Source organism: Oreochromis aureus, linkage group 17, assembly GCF_013358895.1.
Source record: "Oreochromis aureus strain Israel breed Guangdong linkage group 17, ZZ_aureus, whole genome shotgun sequence".
Lineage (NCBI taxonomy): Eukaryota > Metazoa > Chordata > Actinopteri > Cichliformes > Cichlidae > Oreochromis > Oreochromis aureus.
The window spans coordinates 29,127,374-29,149,543 of NC_052958.1; the positions used below are offsets into that span (position 1 = coordinate 29,127,374).

The 22,170-nt window shown below is 39.6% G+C and overlaps 1 protein-coding gene across 2 annotated transcripts in view; it reads right to left on the minus strand.

The window, feature by feature from the left end:
- Positions 1 to 17,681, minus strand: part of brinp3a.1 (bone morphogenetic protein/retinoic acid inducible neural-specific 3a, tandem duplicate 1) — a 59,866-nt gene extending 42,185 nt beyond the window's left edge. The window contains exons 1-3 of one of the 2 annotated variants that reach the window (XM_039600700.1): positions 17,353 to 17,681; positions 17,151 to 17,247; positions 16,493 to 16,803 (exon numbers count right to left, since the gene is read on the minus strand). In XM_039600700.1, the coding sequence (XP_039456634.1) occupies positions 16,493 to 16,746 (254 nt within the window). In that variant the 5' untranslated portion in view covers positions 16,747 to 16,803; positions 17,151 to 17,247; positions 17,353 to 17,681. Of the gene's footprint in view, positions 1 to 16,492; positions 16,804 to 17,150 lie in introns of both variants that reach the window. The other variant, XM_031757756.2, reaches the window with a different exon arrangement.
- Positions 17,682 to 22,170: the final 4,489 nt, after the last annotated feature.

The following is a 22,170-nucleotide window of genomic DNA, read 5'->3' on the forward strand; positions in this document are numbered from 1 at the left end:
GAGAATCCTATTAAACCCGCTGAGAGGTCCTATAAACAAGGCAACATACTGCTTCCTGTTCATTTGGATTTTTCATGCCTTTGATACAACTAAGTGATACTCGAGTACACGTTTCCAACACTCGAATACCACCTAAGAGTGTGACCTGTGTCAGTGGGAATCTAAAACTCCTGTAGAGCGTATGTATGAATTGTGAATGCAAAATTATGCAGTGTAAGCTAAAATAATACTATGTATAATACTTTAATACTATTTTGTGTAATTATAGAATAATTATGGAATAGACATTATTAAATACAAAAACACAAAATACTAAAAACAATTAGAATAAAATTATGACCAACTTAAAAAGATTAAAGACATTTTTTTTTTAAAAACCAAGGAAATTATTTCCCTGTTGTTTTTCTTCCCGTCTCTCTCAGTTGTCATTGTCTAAAAGAGGCAAAATGCCCAAGCAATAATAAAAGAAATGAGCTGTTGTGCTGATGTGTATCATTACTGTGTTATTAAAAATATTGCTAGTGACACTGCAGCAGCTGCTGGACACTAGTAGGGATATTTTCCAATATTGTGCACCCTTGAAATCAAGAGTTATAATTACATACTTTTAAAGCCATCTAGCTGTATAATGTGTTTAGTTAGGTAGACTTGTTCAAGTTGGATACCCTTTAGTCAAAACATGGCTTTCAATATAATATTAACCAAGTGAGTTTAGATTTTTGCACCAGTTTTACTCTTCTCTTTTTTTCTTTTTTTCCCTGGACCATCAACAAAGGACCAAGTGAGGGCACATCTTTCTGTCCCTTCCGTCGGTTAGGCTTTAAAAATCCTACGTCTCCACTGAGTTAACTAATGATGTGGCATGACATGAAACATTCTCTTGGTTATACCAAAAAACCCCCGCCAACTTTCTAATGAGGAGGACAAATGATTCACCAGTGAGGAGAGGAAAGAGCAGAAGGAGAAATAGGTCCCTCACAAAAATCATGTAAGTCGAGTTCAACGAGTTGAGAATTTTTTTCTGATATTAGACAATTTCTACAATAGTTTTCCAAAAAACTTGCAGAATCCATGCAAAGCTGTGCATATGGCATCTCAGCTCGTTACAAAGACACTTTCTGGTGTTATTTCCTTTAATTTGACGCTTGCCTGTACTTTTGTTTCTTGGCTTCTCAGAGACAGCTGTCACTTCTAGCACACAAACAAGCCTGAAAGCAGAACTGTAACCCATACTGGCAATCCTCATTTTCACTGTCTTCATCAGAAAACAACCAATCGCTGTCTTTTTTTTCTCGGTTGTCTTCTAAAAGAATGTGTTATGGCCTTAGTGCCGCATGTTATGTTTTGTTTCGCTCTTTCTGTCTCCTGTGTCTCAGGTACCGCCTTTCCCCCGTGGAGCAGGTAATTGCGCACGGCTGTCTCCATTCGGCCGTCGGGGACAGAGTACAAAGGCTGGGAGAAAAGGTGCAGCATGGTGCCTGTGGACTCATTCTGTGGAATCGTGTTGCGCTTACTCCTTAGGAGAGTCTTTAGCTTACTTTTTTGTTCAGCTTTTATCCCAGTTCATTGCTTGTTTTGGTGGAAGCCACTTTTCTTTTCCCTTTTAAACATTAGTAACTTGTGTTGAATGGTTAATTTAATCACTCATGTTTCAACTTCCCTGATTATTTATGGCCAGAAAACTTTTAATGTGATTCTCCTCTAGCCGAAATTTGTCAGAAAACCTGACAGCAGAATGAAACTAATATTTGTGTATGACTTTAAAACAGCAGCCTACCTTTTTGTTTAAAAATAAAAGCGTTTATTAACTGCAGTAATAAAGCATTGTGTTAGAACTGTTTGGGCAGAGCATTAAAAAAAAATCGCATTATCTTCGGCTCATTTTAAAGTTTCACAGCGAACAGCTGAATGGTAATAACCAACAGTGAATCCCACTCAGGGCGGCTGCATCGTAACTGATTGCACCCACTCAAGCAATTGCTTATCGTTCCTCCACAGCACGTTTCAGAAGGATCCCATAAGATGCTCAAAATTATGCACTGAGTCTATTTTTGTAGGAAATCATGTGAAGCTGCACAGAGCTCGTGAGGAGGTCAGGAAGTCAAGCACGGGACTGGGACAAAGCATCCGATCAAATTCCAAAATAGCAGATGCTGAGCAGAGAAAAAGCTCCACTTCTTAAAAGCTGTTAGTGTGATTTGAAGCCACGTAGGACAGAAAAGACACAGTGACGCAAATGTGCACCTTGTGTACTTCTGGAGTCACTAATACATTGATGCCATGCCAGTTTGCATTTACAGTCCACAAATGTGTGTATGTGTGCATGCATGCGTGTGAAGGTGTGTCTGTGTGTTCTTGTTGCTCAGATTCCTTGAGAAGTCCCAAAAAGAAGCAGAGAACAATATTTGAAAAAATGGTCACGTCCTTGACGTAAATGTATCTGACTAAACTTATTACTTGCTTTTATTACCAAAGAAAAACCATTTTTACAGCTCTACACAATATTAAATGAACAATTTGGATAAAATAGGCACTGTCAGTTTCATTTTTCATGTTCCCTTTTTAGCAGAGCTTTAACATTTAAAGTTTTCTTGGAAGAAAGAGGAAGCATTCGTTTTAACTTTTAATTTTTTAAAGACCAGTTTTGAGAAACTGTGAAATACTGCATACTGTAAGAAGCAAAAGCTTTCCCAAACAGGCAGCTGCCATTAATGATTTGTGGCTTCCTTGAATACAACTACACCTCTGATAATAGAAAGCAAGGGCAGCTCGAGAGAGCAAGATCATGATTGGCAGCAGGGTTTGCTGATATGGAAGCTGCTTATCCCTTTTGTGCTGCAGTTTGTCATAACATTGTTGACAAGGGACTACATGTCTCTCGCTCTCTCTCTCTCTCACACACAAAGTGCACACACACAAAATGCGGACTCACACAGGAATGCTTGGACTCACACTGTCTACATAATGAGGCATGCACACACTGTTAATAGGCCAATACACTGTGTATACACACTTAACCTCACAAATTCATACACAAATAAATCAAAGAGCTTGTTGAAGAGCGACCAGCTACAGTAAATCCTGCTCTTTGTGACAGTTTTGTCGACAGCATGCACGCAGCGGCTTTTACAAAGTATGACATACTGTAGCTCTGCACAATACATCTTCAGAACACAAGATTCAAACCCAAAACAAGTTGCACATTTTGTTTTCTGGTCCGTTCTTTGCTGTGTAAGTAAAACACTTCTTTAACAGCTAATTCTTTGACAGCACGAACATCGGCCCGCTTGACAGGCAAGCTGGAAGCAATCGAAGCTGGGGGACTACAAACAATTAACAGTAACAGCCTGATTAAAAACATCATCAATTTTAAATATATTATCAAAGTCTTTCCATGTGTCAACCAAACAGTTATTTCTGGGTTTCCATGACAATCGTGTAGATCAGTCTGCCACAGAGCGAGACAAGATTCAAAGCCAGTCAAGCCATCAAAGTCAGTAACAGGCAGCAAAGACATTTTTTCCCTTCTTGTAACTGCTCATAACCATAATTTTCTTACAGTTTTAAAGGTTTTATTAGTCACATTCTTACACTGACAGGTCCATATTTAGAACTTAAGAGTGGACACATAAAACTCTGCAAAATCACAAATTAAATTTCATTTTTTATTCTAAATAGCATCCGATTGATTTTGTAAGTTTCAAATTTCTATCAAAATGCAGTTTTTAATGTCACTGACTGCAATCATTACATCCGAATCTTACAATACAGAGCTCTGAAAAAGTTTGATTTTTTGGCGTATTTGTCACATTTACATGTTTCACATCATCAAAAAAAAAAAAATAATTACACAAAGACAACCGAATAAATACAAAATGCAATCATTTATTAAGGTAAAAAAAAAGAAGCTATCCAAACCTGCCTTTCCCTGTGTGAAAAAGTAACTGCCCCCCAAACCTAATAACTGGTTATGGCACCCTTGGCAGCAAGAAGTGCAATCAAGCGTTTTTGAGACCTGACAATGAGCCTTTCATATCAGTGTGGAGGAATTTTGGCCCACTGCTCTTTGCAGAGTCATATTCAGTCATTTTGGAGGTGTTTTGACCATGAACGGCCTGATAAGGTCATGCAAAAGAATCTTAATCTGATAAGTCTTTGTCTAAGTCATCGTCCTGCTGCATAACCCTGATATATTGACACAAAATGATGGCCAAAAATTCTCATTTTTCGATAGGGAGCAGAATTAATGAATCTATTACAATACTGCCACCATGTTTGACTGTTGGTATGATGTCTTTTTTATGAAATGCTGTATTAGTTTTAACCCAGACATAATGGGCCTCAAACCTTCCAAAAACTTGTCAGTTGTATCATGTCAGTCCACGGAATATTTTCCCCAAAGTCTTGGGGATCATCAAATGTGAGACGAGCCTTTGTGTACTTTTGATCAGCAGTGGTTTTCGCCTTGGAGCTCCCCATATGCCCACTCTCTTTCTAAATCATGAACACTGACCTTACCCAACCATGTGTTGCTTTTTAAAATCTTTTAATCTTGTTCACTTTGTCACACAGGTTCAATATAAATGATTTCTTAATTCAAGGTGTCTGGCAGTATTCATCTGAAGGACGTGAACACCCATGCTCTTTCCAAAAATGTGGTTAATTCATGATTTAACAAGGCGGAAAATTACTTTTTCACATAGATCTGGTAGGTTTGGAAAGCTCTTATAACCTAATAAATGAAATCGTCTTTTCAAACTGCGGTGTGAGTTTGGTTCTTACTTGGGTCATTTTTGTCTAAAATTTGTGTGAAGATCTGAAACCTAAGTGTGACAAATATGCTAACAAAGTATGCTCACTAAGGGGGAAATACTTTTTCACACCACTGTACATCACCCAGGTGACCCTTGGGTAATTTGCCATAATGACTGTCAGATTCCCTTTTTTCTAATTTAAAAAATATCCAAGATGGCTGAGGAGATTGAAAACAGTAAATAGCTGCAGATGCTTGTGAATTCACCTGAATGACAGAAAGGACTGGAGGACCGACATTGGTGCTGCGTAGGAGAAGGAGATGAGGCGTGTTTGTGGGGAAGCTCAGATGCTGCACTGTGTACAGTAAGACCTAGAAATCTTCGACAAGTCTGTGTTAATGAGTGGCAGCAGCAATGCCAGATATGTCAGCAGGATCAGCAAACTAGCTGGAACCATTCTGGGCCAAAATCTGGAGGCGCGCGAGTCAGTAAGGGACAGAAGGTCATTTAAGAAAACTGCTCTCCATCACGGACAATCCATCACACCTGCTTCATTCCACACTACAGGGCCAGCAGAGATCATTCTCCCTTACACTTAAACCAAATTAATCAGTTGCCATAAAGAACGGTTCAGGACATTATTCCTACAATTCTCTATAAAACTGTACAACAGGTCTCCTTTTTTATGGGAAGTGAACAAACCTGTCAGGAGAAGATTAGAACTTTAGTTTTTCTTCACATTTTTTGATTAATTCATTATTTATTTATTTATTGTTCTGTCTTAACTTTGTAGTACAGTGGTCCCTCGCTATAACCCAGATTTTTTTGTGCAATTTTGCATGCTTTTTTTTCTTTTAATAGCGCATTGTGTTCTGATTCCTGATTGGCTGTAGACCACTGTCAATCAATCTCGTGCCGTGTCTCCTGTACAGTACAGAATGCATTCAGCTTGTCAGATTTACATAAATCTTCGACTGCTAGCAGTGTGACTCTGAAGTGCTGTACTGTATGTTTGTACGTTTTCTCCCAATGTCGACGAAATGTTTTGCACCGTCAAAGGCAGCTGCGGGTGCCTTTGGTTTCATTCTATAATACTAGACTTATTGTACTACGAAGGTTTGAACTTTGAGTGTTTAAACAAGAGAGAAAAGTGTGAACATGTTCATGCCTGTCTGAGAAAAGTGTATAAAGTGTGTAGTGAGGGGTTTTACAGCCTTAAAACATCTATAATAATTGTAAAAACTAACATTGGCTACTTCGCGGATTTCATCTATCGCAGGTTATTTTTAGAACGTAACTCCCGCAATAAACAATAAACCACTGTATATGAGATTTTGCTACCTTCACTTCCATATAACACTTTTACTAATGCTAATATTACAATGCTATCTTTCTAGTTATCGGTGCAACTTAGCATGGCATCCCGACATGTAAATAAGGATAGTGTGTGCATGCTGACAGCAGCTTCAGTAACTGTTTTCTTCTACACTGGTCAGCTGATATACATGAATTCCAGGTATATGTAGTGGATTTCCCTGATCTTGGCAGATCAATGAACTGAAGTGAAAGGAACTGACTGTGTTGGTGCTTTTAGGTACTTTAATTACAAAATGATCATTTAGCATAATTTGTATCGAGGTACACGAGGAGAGAGACATGGCTTTAGTTTAAAATTCTAACTTTGAATATTAAAAAAAATATTTTTAAAAAGTTTAGGTTTAATTAACTAAAACTAATCTTTAAAATTAAATTTAGGAGTGAAAAAAGTCTAAAACTAGGATTAAGCCACATCTGGAAACTGAGCCTAAAAGTTGTACATGTGCTGAGGCATGACATTAGCTGGACATTTAGGAAAACTGACTTTTCTGCTTTCAATCTACTAGTTGGTTTTTCCTAATACGAAAGTCTAGCTCACTGTTAAGAGGGCCCAATAGTATGTTCAAGCGGGTTTATAAATCCTAAATTAGTGTTCAAAGCAATTCATACGTTTTTGACTCAAATACTAATACAGAGACATTTTCATAAAACCTGTTTCCATAGACTTCTAACCAATAAATCTCTGTTCTGTCCTTTATAACTCCCCAATCCCACACTTGTCAGAAGCCATAAGCTCTAGTTGAAGGAAGTACTTGTCACTATCATTGCCGCTGGTGATTAAGAAGGGGCTGCTCTACCTCTTTCCTGAGGATGTATTCGAAACTGAAGGATAATGAACATACTTCAATTCACCAGAATGAATAGAGGAAAAATGGAAGGAAATTTGAAGAACGTGAACACCCGTGATCTCCCTGGATATGTTCTGTAATGGTTTTTAAAGAAAGAAAGAAAAATAAAATGCAATGAAGTCAAATAAAATATGTAAAAAAGAAACTACTCCATACAATAATATATTGATTATAAACAAACAAGACCCTTGCAGTTAGGAGCCTCTGCGCGCAAATGCATTCTACGCTCACCAGCACAAGGTCAGATTTGATTAGGCCGTGTATGTCAGGCAAGCAGAGAGGCAGAGGGGAAGCACAGGAATGTGTTCGGAATTTAAAGAAATGGCAAAATAATGAAGCATGAAATGAACCAACTGTATTCATTCAGTTTTTGTTTTTCGTTTTTTCGTAACTATAAGACATAACAGGCAAAAGCTTGGATTTTTAATTTCCTGAAATTGCTCGAAATCTGTGATTTCATGACATTGAATGTCTTTGTTAGTAAAGTGCAATGATAGAGTATTGGTTTGGGTGTATGAAACACATTACATCAAACCTCAGTGCTTCTAAGTTTGGTCGGTCCTGCAATCCTAAAGGACAAAAATAGGTTATAGAAAAATGACGCATTTGAGCACTTTCTCACTTTCTCACTTTGCACCAGTTTTTAACAGGATATTGCAACTACTAATCATTTTTTTCTGATCTGCATGATGGCCCTGATCCCCATAAAAAGGGCTCATGGTGTAAAGAAAGTGAGGCTGAACTCCCACCTTTGACCTACACATCAGGGTTATCATTTTGCATGGCTAATGGGGATACATGGAAATAAGTGTTGTCTTTGAAAATACACTTTTTCTGTTTAGAATAATATTTAACAGTGCACTCTTTTGTTGGGGAGAATAAATATATTGCCACATAAACGTACTCGATGTTCTCCAATCTGCAAACAAAGACAGTGGTTATATTGCCCCAAGCATCAGTAACTAAGTACAGCACATTATTTTATACCTGTCAAAGCGTCAAGATCAACTTTTGACATTTATTTTTTTTACACAGTAAAGTTCAATTCTAATTTGTAAACAATAAGTTTTAAATTTGTAGATCTAACTGAAAAACTGAATAAAAAGATCTTTAATCATCAAAATTGAAAACGTAGTTTAAAGCAGGTTAATTCATTGTGGATACTCTATGAAATGTAAAAGCAAGTAAACATGCTTAAATGTGGAAATGATTAAACAGCATCAGTAAACAAGCTGACTACACTTCCACAGACGATGGGTTTTATATCATTATTGAAACGAAGTGTTTTGAAGCTACTTCTGATGGCTCACATGCTGACACAACTGATCCAAGAGTGCAAACCTCCACCAAGGCAGCTCACTCTCTGGGCAGTGTTTACTTTTAAGGGAGTGGTATTGTATTTTCTATGTATTTACTTTGTAATCTTTGTTCTTTTTAAATATACTTTAAGAAGTTTCTGATGCAAAGTATGGGCTTTTGTTTTTTGCTGTGTTGAAACAATTTTAATATACCTGACATAACCAGCGGAGGTGAAATGTAAAATTAAGGACAAAGCTCAAATTTGACGTGATATTTGGATGCAAACTATAATGTCACACTTGAGCATCGCCATATGTCAGTACCATTTCCTAAACGTTGCCACTACATTTGTTTGTAGTGTTTGTAGGCAGCAGAATTTGAAGCATAGGTTTAAAGACATTTTATAAAAATCTGACGTTTTTTGAGCTTGAATAAATGACGTCCAAAGAAACATGATATTTAGAATCTCCACATATTATTCCCTGTATGCTTATGTAAGAAAAAAAAATTCAAATACCTCTTTACAGCATTGTTTGTATTATTATCTATTGATCTTGAAGGAGAGTTCAGAAGTCAAATATGACCTGATATTTTAAATCTTTATATGATACTTTCCCAATGTTGGCAATACACACCACACTTGTAAAAATCTAAGGATCCAAGTAGTATAAATCATGAAGTTGTTCTTGAAGACCTGGGGGGATGTAAGGCAAACTTTACTGCAGTGTTACAATGACTCCACTCTACACCCTTTTAAAGTTTTAACAAACTTAATGAAAAACTTTTTGAGTTATTATGTTTACAGACAGAATGACACACATGCACACAAATACGTTTACGACCCCGGTGGAGGTCAAAGGCTGAAACGACTGAAAGCTGTTATTTATACTTTGAGTATTGCTGGAGCCTCAGCCTCTTTATATGCATACAAATGCCACGAAAAACATGAACTGCTCAGCCAATGTTAATTACACACTAACAATAAGATGACAACTATTGCTGTACCGTACCAGTTTTATTTATAAAGCATTTTAATATAGCTGAAGCAGATATAAAGTGCTATTAACTAATGGCTACTATAGAAACAAATAACAAACCACACAAGAAATTGAAAAAAAAATACAAGTAAAAGGCAAAACAGAAATTAATTATTACAGCATAATATTTGTTGAGGCAAAACAAACGAGAAATGTCTCACCCTAGTAGACCTTAACCAGGTTATCAGTTTTTTGGAACTGTATGAAGAGGCAGAGATGCCATGATGACACCTCCATTGGTTAACAGTTGGTTAACAGGAAGTCTACTCGGTGTTTTGTGGCAGATCGGAATAATAGGTGTACAGCAATGCATTTGCTGCAATCATGATTCTAGAGAACACAATGGTTGGAGAGCGTAGTGTGACCAAAGTTAATGTGACAGTGCAATGAACTTGCAATCTCATTGCCTTTGAAATGGGGGCCAGGTCTGCAACCATTACAGTCACTTGGCATATTTAAAGCAACTTTGGTTTGTCAAGCAACAGCATGGAGTCAGTGGCTCCAGTCAGATATCGGTTTGGGTCAAGTTAGCAATTACACGTAATCTGTTTGTAATAAATCAGAGAAAATTACGACTCTGATGCTGAATCGATACGCTCAGAGGTTCTTACTCTGGCAGATTCTAAACCTTGATGCCGTTTCGTTTCATGGCAGATTCTACCATGCAGAGTATGAACCCCACAAAAGGGGATGCATTTTAATGCCGTATCACTGGTCAGAGGAAAATGACCAGACTCAAATAACCACTCAATACAACTACGGTATATAGAAGAGAATCTCTGAACATGCAACACACCCAACCTTTAAATAGGATAACAGCAGCAGAAGACGACTCTGGGTGCCACCCTTGTCAGCTAAGAACAAGAAACTGAGGCTACAATTCACACAGGCTCACCAAAACTGGACAACAGCAGAATGAAAAGACGTTGTTTGGTCTGAAGAGTCTCGATTTCTACTGCAAAACTGGAATGGGTGTCCATAGAGATATTAGTTTCTGGAAAAGTTATTGCGCTTTCTATGATTATAGGATATTTGGTTCCATGGATGAGTCATTAAACATTATTAAGATTTCTAACTGATTACAGAACATACAGACTGATAGATCAAGTGAAAAGAGCAAATATGATTAAAAGACAAAGTGCTTGGATACGAACTGCCGTATGAGTCAGTAACAGAAAAGATGAGCCCAGGAAAGCAGTAATAGATTCATAACAGTCCTTTTGTCCTCTGTAAGAGCTTTTTTATTTCCTCCAGTCTTTTTGGAGATGTCCCCAATAAGCACCTACATTCCAGGCAAAGGGAAAATTGTTTATGCTTCCTTTTAATTCTTAAGGTCGAACTTCTTCAAGATGATGGCTTAGAAATGGGTTTTGTTAAAGTGGGCATTATGGAGAGTCCCTTAAAATGCGGTTCTGACATTATGCATCCCGGTTCTTCATAGATTTTTAGTCCTGATATACGACTTGAGGAATGTAAGCTGCACCTTGGTTGCCCTAATGCACATTTTGATACTTTTATATTAAGGTGTGATGCAATTTAAAGCTACATGTGTCACTGTTCTGACAACTGATCTGTGTTTTTACCTTTCAAAAGGAATCCAGGGTCACATCTGACGTCTTGTCTTTATAAAAGAGAAGGTTTTAAGTTTGAAGACCTGGGTGACAGCTGATCAAAGGGTGCTCCGGAGCTGGCTGTCTCACTTTTGGTTGTAATTTGCATGTTCAACGTTTCTGATGTGATCCCACATAAATCATATTGCAGCTGGTCTATATTTTCTTCATAGAATAGTGTGTGTGAGGGGTAAAAATGTCTTAACTTTTTGAATCATTGGCATCTAACCCTCAAAAATTTGAAAAAAAAAAACAGTTTCATAAATAAACAGCAGATATCTTGTAATAAATCATTATAGAAATGTTACAGCATGTCTGAAAAACTGCTATTAACAGTCTTGTTTATTTATTGAGTTGATTAAGTCCTAAAACTACTTATTGAATTATTTTGCATTTAAATGTACTTTGAACACGCACAAATGGCAATAATACCGTTGCACACAACCATCTAGACTTTTACTGTATCTCCATTTTGAAGCATATTGAGGTGACTGGTGTTTTGATTTCATGCTATATAAAGAAAACTAAATTGAATTCAATTAGTACACTTGCATGTTATGCATTAAGAATATCTGTGCATGTTCTTGATATGACATTTACAATATTTGTGACTGTCATGCTAGCTGTTGTGAACAAACACATAACAGCACCAGAACATATGCATACATCTGATTTTGCCTGAAATGGTAGAAAGAAAACCCAAAAACCAAACATCTGAGACCGTTAGCAAGATAGCTAGCTACAAAACCACTTTCTATCCTTTTTCTACTGGCAGAAAAAATTGTGATGGTCTCTTTTCCATTACACAGCCAAGATGGTTACCACTGAGGGTTCGAGGGGTACAGAATTTAATATTTAAGTTTCTCACTGCCATCTGGTTCCTTGCAACAGACTTCATCTGGCTGTATTTGATAGTGTGAAAACACTTACATACTAAAAATAGCAAGGGTAATTATCGAAGTATACGACTGGAGACACAGCATTTGATGCAGTACACTCTTCCACATCTTTGTTATAAAGTTAAATTGGTGACTTACTGAATGAAATCATAAATTTAGACTAATCAAATAGTAATTCTTGCCATCTAACATGCCCTCACACTGCATGGAAACAAGATTTTCATAGTAAAAACGTAACTTTACAGTTTAGCCTTTATCAGAGGCTTTAACCTCCTAAGACCCAAACTCTTTCATGGCATGCATTTTTAATTTCTCTTTGATATTTGGGCTGATTGTTTTTACATTCATCGGGTCCCAAAGAATTACCAGATTTTTTTTTTACCTAATTTTTGTTTCTGAGAAAAATGAGATCCACATATGAGGATATTCGTTTAAAATTTCAATAGAACAGTGTCAGTATAATGTTCTCGTAACTGGATATCAGGCCCTTGCAGAGCAAAATGTAGTATTTTGGTCTAGACAACCCAAAATCTGATGTCCACATATGTGGATGCCAGGTCCTAGGAGGCTAAGAGAGTTATTTTTTTCTTTAAAATATTAGATAATCTTTTCAGGAGCACTGATAGTATTTAATGGCATTGTTTACTATAGTATTATGATGCATTGCACTGTGATATTACATTGCTTTGCTCTTTCTTCCTTTTGTTCTTCTCTTTTGTTCTCTGCTGTTCATTGCTTTTTCATTGCAGTTGTAAACCCATTTATTCCGTCCCATTTCATAATCTCTTTTAAATGTGCTTTCCCATCTAAAGCATTCAAAACACAATAGCAAAGTCATAAACACAACAATAGGCTAAGTCAAATGACAGGTATTGTGAACATCATGGCTTGGCAGCCTATCCTCTCCACAAACATGTCTGCATATAATTGAAACACTAATCACTCCATAATTACAAGAGACGACTCCTTATATCAAATGAAGTCACTGTAATAGCTACTAGGCTGACAGGAGAAAAGAGAGGAGAAAACACAGGAGATGAGGCGTGATATAAAAGTTATGGCCCATGAAGAAGAAGAAGGGAGGAGGTGACATTTTGACTAATATGCTACTGTCTGTGGATATGGCTCGACTGCACTCAAGAAATCATGGCGCAAGAGCTTCCCACATGTGCAGAGATGATTTCTCAACACCGAGAGCTGCTCAATAATTAATCTGAAGCATACTTTTGTTAATTTTACAGCCTCCCCTCCAGCAGTGATGCACATGTATTCAGCAACTGCACAGAAATATCTTAAAATTCCATCTCGCACTATCAGTGTGAACAAGGAGCAGTGAAAAGAAATGCTGTTTATTGCTTCACTTACTTTTCAAATAAACCAAGATGTACAAGCCGGACAAGGAAAGTTGGAATCATCCGACTGCCATCAGTAATAAAATAAAAGCCACAAAGCTGTTGCGAGATTTGCGACCCACGCCGGGAGAAGAGAAAGAGCGAGTGAATAAACGGGCATTTTAAAACCCCCATTATGCCTGACATAACAGGTGTATTTTTTTTTCTCCAATCACATTGCAAGTAATATCGTTAAGTGCCTCTATGCCTGTTTTTCACTGCTTTTGAATCCACTGAATCCATTATATTATTGCGTTTGATCAGACCTTGAAAAGAGAGAACTTCTTTCTTTCACTCAGAGGATTTGCAGTCTGAAAATCACATTTGTTACAATGTTTCACATTTACACTGCTGCGACATAAAGCTGTAAATCTCTAAGCTTTTTAATCTGCCTTTTAATGCACTCCAGGCAGGCGATGGGGGGAAAAAAAGAAAAGAAAAGAAAAACCTTACAACTTTTACTCTGAATTATACTCAACTAAATTGTTAATTTTTGGAAAGAAAGAAAAAAAAAAGGATACAATTGGAAAAGGCTACAAGCTGTTCTGGTGCAATGACCAGCCGGCAGGGGGGGATAAAGCTGTGTTTCCTCTCTTCTCTCTCTCTTTCGCTCTCTCTCTCCTTTTGTACTCCATCTCCTACAGCCTTCTCCCTCATTCCCTGACTCCCTCTCCCCTGCCCCCTGACGGGAAAGGCCAACTGAGCTCTGGAGAATATTTATGAGCAAGGGAGAGCAATTGGTTTGAGATCATTCGACAAGGGAGGAAGAAAAGGAGTAAGGGAGGTAGGGAGAGGGGGCAGGGAAAAAAAAGAACTTGACATAGACATGGAGATAAAGGAAGAGACGGGGTTTACATTTTAATGTTTAAATTTAACCTCCCTCATACCCGGTGAATACTGAGACTGAGTTCATATTGCTATGTCTCATCTGTCTTTAGGTGTGCGTGCCTGTATTGTACATATACTTTATACTTCGGAGGTGTGGAATCCGCACAAGCACTAAGGAAAGCGCTCCGAATTGAGGCCAGCTTCAGTTTTGGACTGACACACAGTGTTGGTGATTCAAGAGGCAATAAAGGGACTTTTACTGACCCATAATAGGCTGCAAAGTGTCTGCAAGGAGCAGGACGCTGTTGTCGGTCAATACAAAAGATTATTTTTGCCTAGATTTTTCTTTTTTTAAATAAAAAAGATTTAAAATTCATGAGTCTTTTATGAGCCATGCAACCCAAACAAACAGCACATCCCACTGCAGTTTGAAGGCACTTCTGATCTCTTCATTTCTCAGCATCCTCAGCTGCTCAGTGAAGGATGACAGTGCCAGGAGTGCAAGATATTTAAAGCTTCGAAAGAGTTGTGCTTTTTTCTTTTTCAGCCCAGGAAACTAAATGACAATGCAGGAACTCTATTCAACATGGTGATATTTCACCTTTTTCACTTGAGTTTCTATTGGATTTCTGCTCTAATTAGGTATCGTACTGTTCTAGAGCGAAACTGAAAAGGCCACTGTAGCCTGAGGGGAAAAGACGGTTATAGACCTGTCAAGTTTGCATTATCAGATATTCAACTGATGGTCAAAAAAAAGTCATACTGTCTGTAAGAGAATGTTGTCTAGAAGTTGGCAGAAAATCTGAGCGCATGTTTTAGCTGTGTGCAAATGTTAGATTTGCAGCACTTGGGTGGGGTGCAGAAAGGGCAGGAGGGCACAAGAGCAAGCAAGGAGAAAAGCAGATATGAAGACGTCCTGGGAAATGGAAAGACGATGCCAACAGAGAGGCAGTGAAGGAGGAAATGATGGATGTTGGGGAGCCAGCAGCGCTACATTCTCTGTCTTTGCCTGGCATTGTCGCCCCTGTCAGCTGCTAAATGCCAGTGTCAGTCAAACCTCTGTTCAGCTGGCAACAGCCCCTCTGCCACACGGCTGAGGACACCCCGGCATTATTCCCATCTCAGACTATCAAAGCACTTACCTGGCACACACCGGCGCAAATACAGACACTCAAGTAAGCACACCTAGTTGCACTCTCACATATCGTGGAGGATCTTCAGCCATTGTTGTTGGCACATCAGTTTTTCACAAAAGACGTGAAGTCAAGCATGTGATTTAAAAAAAAAAAAACTGTTTATGTTTATGTACATCAAAAACAAGGATTTTTTTTATTCCAACCTCCAGAGGACATTCACACCCTGAAGTCAAAACAGGAATGCGCACACAGCCTACTTAGGATGATGATTTATAGACTGCATAAGATGATATAGCCGTCAAACAAACATACACCAGACCTTGCCCTTTCAGTCTGTGCTAAGTCACACCGACTGAACCCACAGCCTAACAGAATTTGATCAGTCTCGGTTTCAGTGCACACTCTGAATGCTGGAGGTACGTTTCTATTCTGAAGACAGTAAAACTTAGGGAAATATGAGAGCACGTACACTCACTTGTGTAAAAAACTTACAAAAAATCTGCTAAATGTGTTAACTCTGGTGACAGTGGCAAAATCGCCTTCCTTTCCTTTGTAACGCAAGCTGTGGAAATGGAGAAAAAAACCCCACATGGATGTTGTACACCATTTTATGCCATATATCCAAACCAAGAGACCGCTGAGTAATATTTTTAGCTTTCATCTCTGAAATTCTCAGTGTTTTCTACTCCTGTCGGGAAATAAAATAAAAACAACTAAAGAAAAATTACATCACAGCAAGCTTTGAAACAATACCCCGCTGCATCGAAAGCACACACCCACTACACTTCACACCGCACACTTTTTGAATCCATCCTGTCACACATCAGCGAGCTCAGCCAGATATCTCTTATGTCCCACTGCTTTGCCCAAACCCCCCTGCAGTATCTCCACTTTGAGTTCCCACTGATATGCAGCATTTTGAGAGTTTGTATCATACTCAAACCATATGTCTCTGCTACCAACAAAAAAAGGCAAGCAGTCGCACCCAAAGATGCTTGCATCTGTGCAAACTGCACGCAGTGCTTTTATTTGTATGCAAACCTGCAAGTAATCTTCTCAATACATCATCCCCCAGTTCACCACCCACTAAATCTGCATCTTTTAAAAACTAAAGAAAAGTATACCATAATCTCTTGTTTAGTATACCCTTAGGCTTAGTATACCCTTTTCTAAAGAAGAAGGAGGGGGGAAAACTCCAAACAAGACCACATGAATCAGAATAATTACATTTAGTCTATTTGACTTGACAAAAACAGCCTTGATTTCAGGTATGTAAGCTCTGCAGCAGTCACACAGCCACTGCCGTCTCTCACCTGTATATCTTGTACTTGGTGGTGAATCCCTGCTGGTAGCGCTCTGTGAAATCAACAAACTCCTGCGAGTTGTGAAAAGGACCCTTGTCCGAAAGGAGCCAGCCCAGGGGCCCAGTGGAGCCGCTGAAGCCTGACCCGGCAGGGTCCGCGGCACTGGCCCCTGCTACCAACCAGCTCTGGAGCAGGCTTAGTGATAACCACTTCCATAGAAACATGAGGGCCGTCAGTCTAATGGAGATGCACGGGCCACTCATGCTGTTTCCCCCGGCCCCGGTGACTCCTCATTCTCCCTGCACTGCTGACGAGTCCCGCTGGAAGGAGGAGAAAGAGGCAGACGGAGAGCAATTGAGACAACGTGGACACAGAGGGCACTAATTAGTAATTTTGGTTTGGGTGATGAGGGAAAAAAGGTGAACTGAGAGGGCTCATTTTTCAAGTAGCGCCGGAGCAGAGCAAATATTTTAGAGATTGCATTGTGGACAGTGAAGCTAATGAAAAGGGTGAGTTAACAATCTATTTAGGACGACGTAACCTACAAAAAAAAAATATAAATACTGCATTTCGCTGCCTTAGGTCAGTTATTATTAAAAGGTTCAATGTTGTTGTTTTTTTTCGTTTGTTTCTTTGTTTTGTTTTTTTGTTTTTGTTGTTTTTTTACCTGATTCTGCAAGTACTGGAGTCCGTGACTGATTGGAATTAGTCTCCGCAAAATCCCCTGATAACACCGTAAAGTTGGGCTCAGCTGGGCGTGCAGACTGGGTGGCATTTGAAAACAAAAATAAGATTTTTGTTGTTGTTGTAGAAAAGATTTCGCTCACAAATTCAAACTCGCGAACAATCTGGGGAACAAAACATCCAACCTCCTCAGAGCGCGGTCCTCTCTCTCACAGCGGTATCTCCAGCGGTGTGCGCTCCGCACTGTAGGTCCACTCCAGCGACCGCAACGCGTTTAAGATGAGGGGGTCAAAAATCTCACAGGCACACTGGTCACTTCAACACACCGCTGTGACTTGGATTCGGTGAATGCGCGGGTGGGAGAAGCGTGGCGAGCCGACGTCCTCTTAACTCATTTCTGCTCTCTGCTAGAGAGGCGCGCTCGGGGCGCATGCAGGGCGCAGGGAGAGCTGTTGATGATGCTGACAGTGGCTGGACTCCCAGCGCACGGAATGTGTGAATGGCATTACGGGTGCTCTCGCTCTCCTCTCTCTCTCCCTCCCTCCTGTACCATAGCGCCGCAATTTAATTTATTCCAGCATCTAGCACACACCCGGTTGGTTGGGACGTAACTGGAGGAAGTGAAAGTAGGAGGTGTTCAGGAGGGGTAGCGGGTGGAGGGGCAGGCTGGATGAGGGGATGGTCAGAGAAGGCTAGTGTGCTTGAGACAGATGCCTCATTTCAGAAAAAGCGATAGAAGTCACCTGCAGTTCGGATCAATACAAATTAGAGTGGAGGCGAAAAGAACAAAACAGGAGGAAATCCGGATAAAATGCCAGCTTTAAGAAGTCGAGTGGCCTCATGTTTGTGGTCTGATTCTGGCTGATGTATGGCAGGAGCAGTTTTCCATTTAAAACTGGGAAAATGATAACAACAGCTACGTTTCAGAAAAGTTGGGTTATGAAAGTGAAATTAGCTCAGTTCGAACTAAGATTTCATGAATATTCTAGAGTAAAACAGAGCTAATACACTTAATGTAAAATGCTCAAATAGGTATAATCATCACACTCCGGAAGCGAATGGAGGGGATGGATGATATTATTTTAGTAGCAAATGACTCCCGAAAATATTTGAATTATTTGAATAATGACTTTAATGATGGTGTCGGTGATCATCATCATCATCATGACGAAGAGGAAGGGGGAGATGAGGAGGAGAAGCGGGGAGGGTGTATTCACCCCCCCAACCCCACCCCTCAGTTATTCTCGTTATCTTCTCTGCCCTCTTCCTCACTCTCCCCCCTTTTTTCCTGCAGAATAATCATCACTTTCACCATCAGCAAACTTAATTAGATCTGCTCTATCCCCGCTCTATCCAAGCGCTTGTGCGTCGGACACTGAGCGCGGATCAGAGAGCGGGCGAAAGGAGGGAGGGATATGTGCTGCCTTTCAGATTTTCTGTAGACGTTCAAAGGGAGGTTTTATGCAGGGATTGGATTAGAGAAATGAACACCATTGAGTCGCGAGATTCGCTGGCTCCTAAACTCAAAGGGAAACTGAAATCCCGTGGCACAGCGACTCGCAGAATCTGGAGTGGAAGAATGAGTTGATTTGTCACAGTTTCATCATCATGTCTCGGGATTGGGTGCCTTTTCTTCTGACCCTGCCTTGCAGCCACGAAGACTTGTGAAGGACAACTACCTAATAGGAACAGACAGTCTTTTTGGTGTTTCTGGAAAGAGGGATTTTTCTGCTTGCCTGTTATAAGCAGCATTGTAGCTGACCATTTAAAGTTTGTGTGGAAGCACAGATTCAACTTTTCCTTTTTCGCAAGTTTTGAATAAAAGATGATTTTTTTAGTGGAGAGTGTCATGGCTTATTACCTCCGTGGGTTCAAACAGCATTTTAGGTTGTTTTTAGAACACGTGTTTCAATGCTCCAAAACTCACAGGCAGAGTGGAGTGGAAGTCCCCACAGCTTATATTTACAATTTCAAATAAATCATTCATCAATGTGAGTGCGGTTCTCTACAAGAGTAGGTGTGGCTATGAGTACTGCAGTGTAAAATAAGTTAGTGTGCATCTTTGCTGCTTTTGAGAAGACATGGGAAAGAAAACAGAATTGATTGCCAATTGATGCAGCGTAAGGATGTCCATGTGGACCAGATCTGAACCAGGCACACAAAGGAGGGTGAAAAAATCAAAGACGATGTCACAGTAAAGTGCTCATTAAAGATAAAGGAAGATACATCAAATGTGTAGGTCACAGAGGCAGAGCACTGACCTGTAACAAGAAGTCATCCTTATGCTTTTCAAGGCTACAGTAACCAAAGACTGTAAAAGCAGAACCTTAGCAAGTGCACACAGCCAGACACCCTTGAGTATTAGCTTTGAAATGTGGAAATTATGATAAAATTACTTGAAAATCTTCAGTTTGTCCTGCAAGAAGTGTTCTATTCACAGCAAATACACTGCACCTAGAGATGGGATAAAAAAAAAAAAGAAGATCATAAACATGGATTTTAATTGAAATGCATCACAAAGAAATCCACAAGGTAGAGAGTAACAATCTGCTCAAACATAATGCTTAAACATTCATTACAAAAAAAAAAACATATCCAAAATAATCAATTACTGTAGGTGAGGTCACTATTGGTGACAAACCCAAAAAGAATGATCACAAACCTCAGCTCTGCTAAGTATTTTGATCTCTTGCAGCTCATTAATTTGGTTTAACAGCCCACAACCTTACTGAGATATTTCCCTCAGGAGCTGGTGGAGACCAGAGCCGAAACAGTTTCACAGTGGTTCCTGACACAGTTCTGCATTGTGACGCTTATTTTGTGCTGCCGTAAGTGTAATGAACCAACAAGTAACTTGCCCCACTACAACATGTACATTTTTGAATCTTCACTTTGTTTTCACTGTTTTAATTAACATGAAATAGAGCTTTTAAATCGCAACGTGAATCACAGGCTCATTTTGTTCCAGTGGTTAACAAATACTCTTAATCAGTACTAATATTACTAATATTACTCCTACTAATACTAATAATCCCTGCCCTTGGAGGTGATTGATTGATTGATTGATTGATTGATTGATTGATTGATTGATTGATTGATTGATTGATTGATTGATGTGACACAGGACTAGCCAACTTTTGGCCAGACACATATGAACTTGAGCAGGATCCCATTCTTAATCGATAGGGTTTAAAATGATGTTGTCCCACCCTTTGCAGCTACAAGAGCCTCAACACTTCAAGACTTCCATAAGGTGTGTTTATGGGAATTTTTAACCGTTCTTCCAGAAGTGTATTTATGAGGTCAGACACTCATGTTGCACGAGCTGCTCTGGCTCGCAGTTTCTGCTGTAATTCATTCCAAAGATGTTCTATTGGGTTGAGGGCAGGACTTTGTGGTGGGCACAAAAAACTAAGAAAATCTATCTGGATTGGAACTCGGAATTGTGGTTCCCCACTTTGATAAGGGGGACCAGAGAGTTTGTTCCTTTTATTTTAGGTTGCGTGGGAGTTTGTTCAACAAGGCACAACCAAAGTATCTGGTTCAGTAGCCATACCGCACCTCAAAGTCCAAGGTCAGAGTCCTCAGTTGGTAAAGGATAGAGTGACTACTTAGGGTCAGGAATGAGTTACTGCCCCAAGTAAAGGAATCCCTGGGGTCTTATCCACGAGTGAAGGAAGAGTTGAGCGGGAGACTATCAGATAGATTGGTGCAGCGTCAGCAGTGACACAGACTGTTGTGGTCTCTTGTGGCGAAGAAAGAGCTGAGCGTGAAAGCAAAGCTGTCGATTTACTAGTTGACCTTTGTTGCATGAGCTCTGGGTAGTGACAGAATGAACAAGATCACAGATAAAAGTGGCAGAAATGAGTTTTCTCCAAAGGGTGGCTCGCAAATGAAGAGACTGGCCATTTGTCTCAGAGTGACAATGCTTCTCCTTCACATTGAAACAATCTAGTTGAGGTGGTTTGGACAGCTGACAATGATGTCTCCTTGACGCTCCCTAGGTGAAATGTTCTGGGCATGCCCCAACAGGAGGAGGCCCTGGGGCAGACCCAGGACATGCTGGAGAGACACCTCAGTTTCCTGCATGAGGTGGAGGAGGTGGACAGAGGGAGCGGGTTTGGGTGACTCTGCTTAGCCTACTGACCTTGCAACCTGAACCTAGATAAGCAGCACAAAATGAATGTATGGATATTCATTTTAATTGGGTACTAATGTCAAATGTTCGACTATGCTGTCATGCCCGACTAACAATTTCACTTGTAAACCATTTTTAAATAATATTTTGGGTGAATGTAGTCCATTGAAGCTTGGTTTAAATTAGTAAACAAGAAATGACGCTAAGCAGGTCAATCACAGTGCAATCAGAAAAGAGACATCTGCTTTTACATTCTCAAACTCTTGTAGTTGAGATTCCTACATCCATCTGAATTGACTTTTTTTCTTATGTTGGAAATAACATGCAACTCAAAATAGAAAAAGGAGAGACGTGAAGCCCTAATATATTTATTCCTTGCGAACAATGTGCTACTGAGCTACTGAGCCTTCATGGTGTCCGGCAATCATTACACACAGCAAAATAATAACAACCTGCAAATAGTCTTGTGTCGTCAAACAGCCGGTACACAGACCTGGAGATGAGGTCTCATCTCTGCATGACTCAGTGTAACCCCAACGAGTGGTGGAAAGAACTGAGGCAGTCGCATTTACTCAGCACTGAGACAGATAGTCATTAGGGGAGGTAAACATTCACTTAAGCCTGAGCGTGCTCATTGATGCCACTCAAGGGTCTTTGTGAGGAGTGATCAGGGAACAGAGTGAAACTGAGGTTTTAATTAGCCTGAGAACCTGACAGCTTTTGTCAGTGCTTTGTCTGAGCACTGTTGGCTTTAGCACCATTTCAATGTTGGGCAATATAGGGTAGGAAAAGTACAGGCACGTCCTGCCACCTGACAAGTCTAGGACATGTCTAGGACATCTTCAATGCCTCTATGTCTCTATTA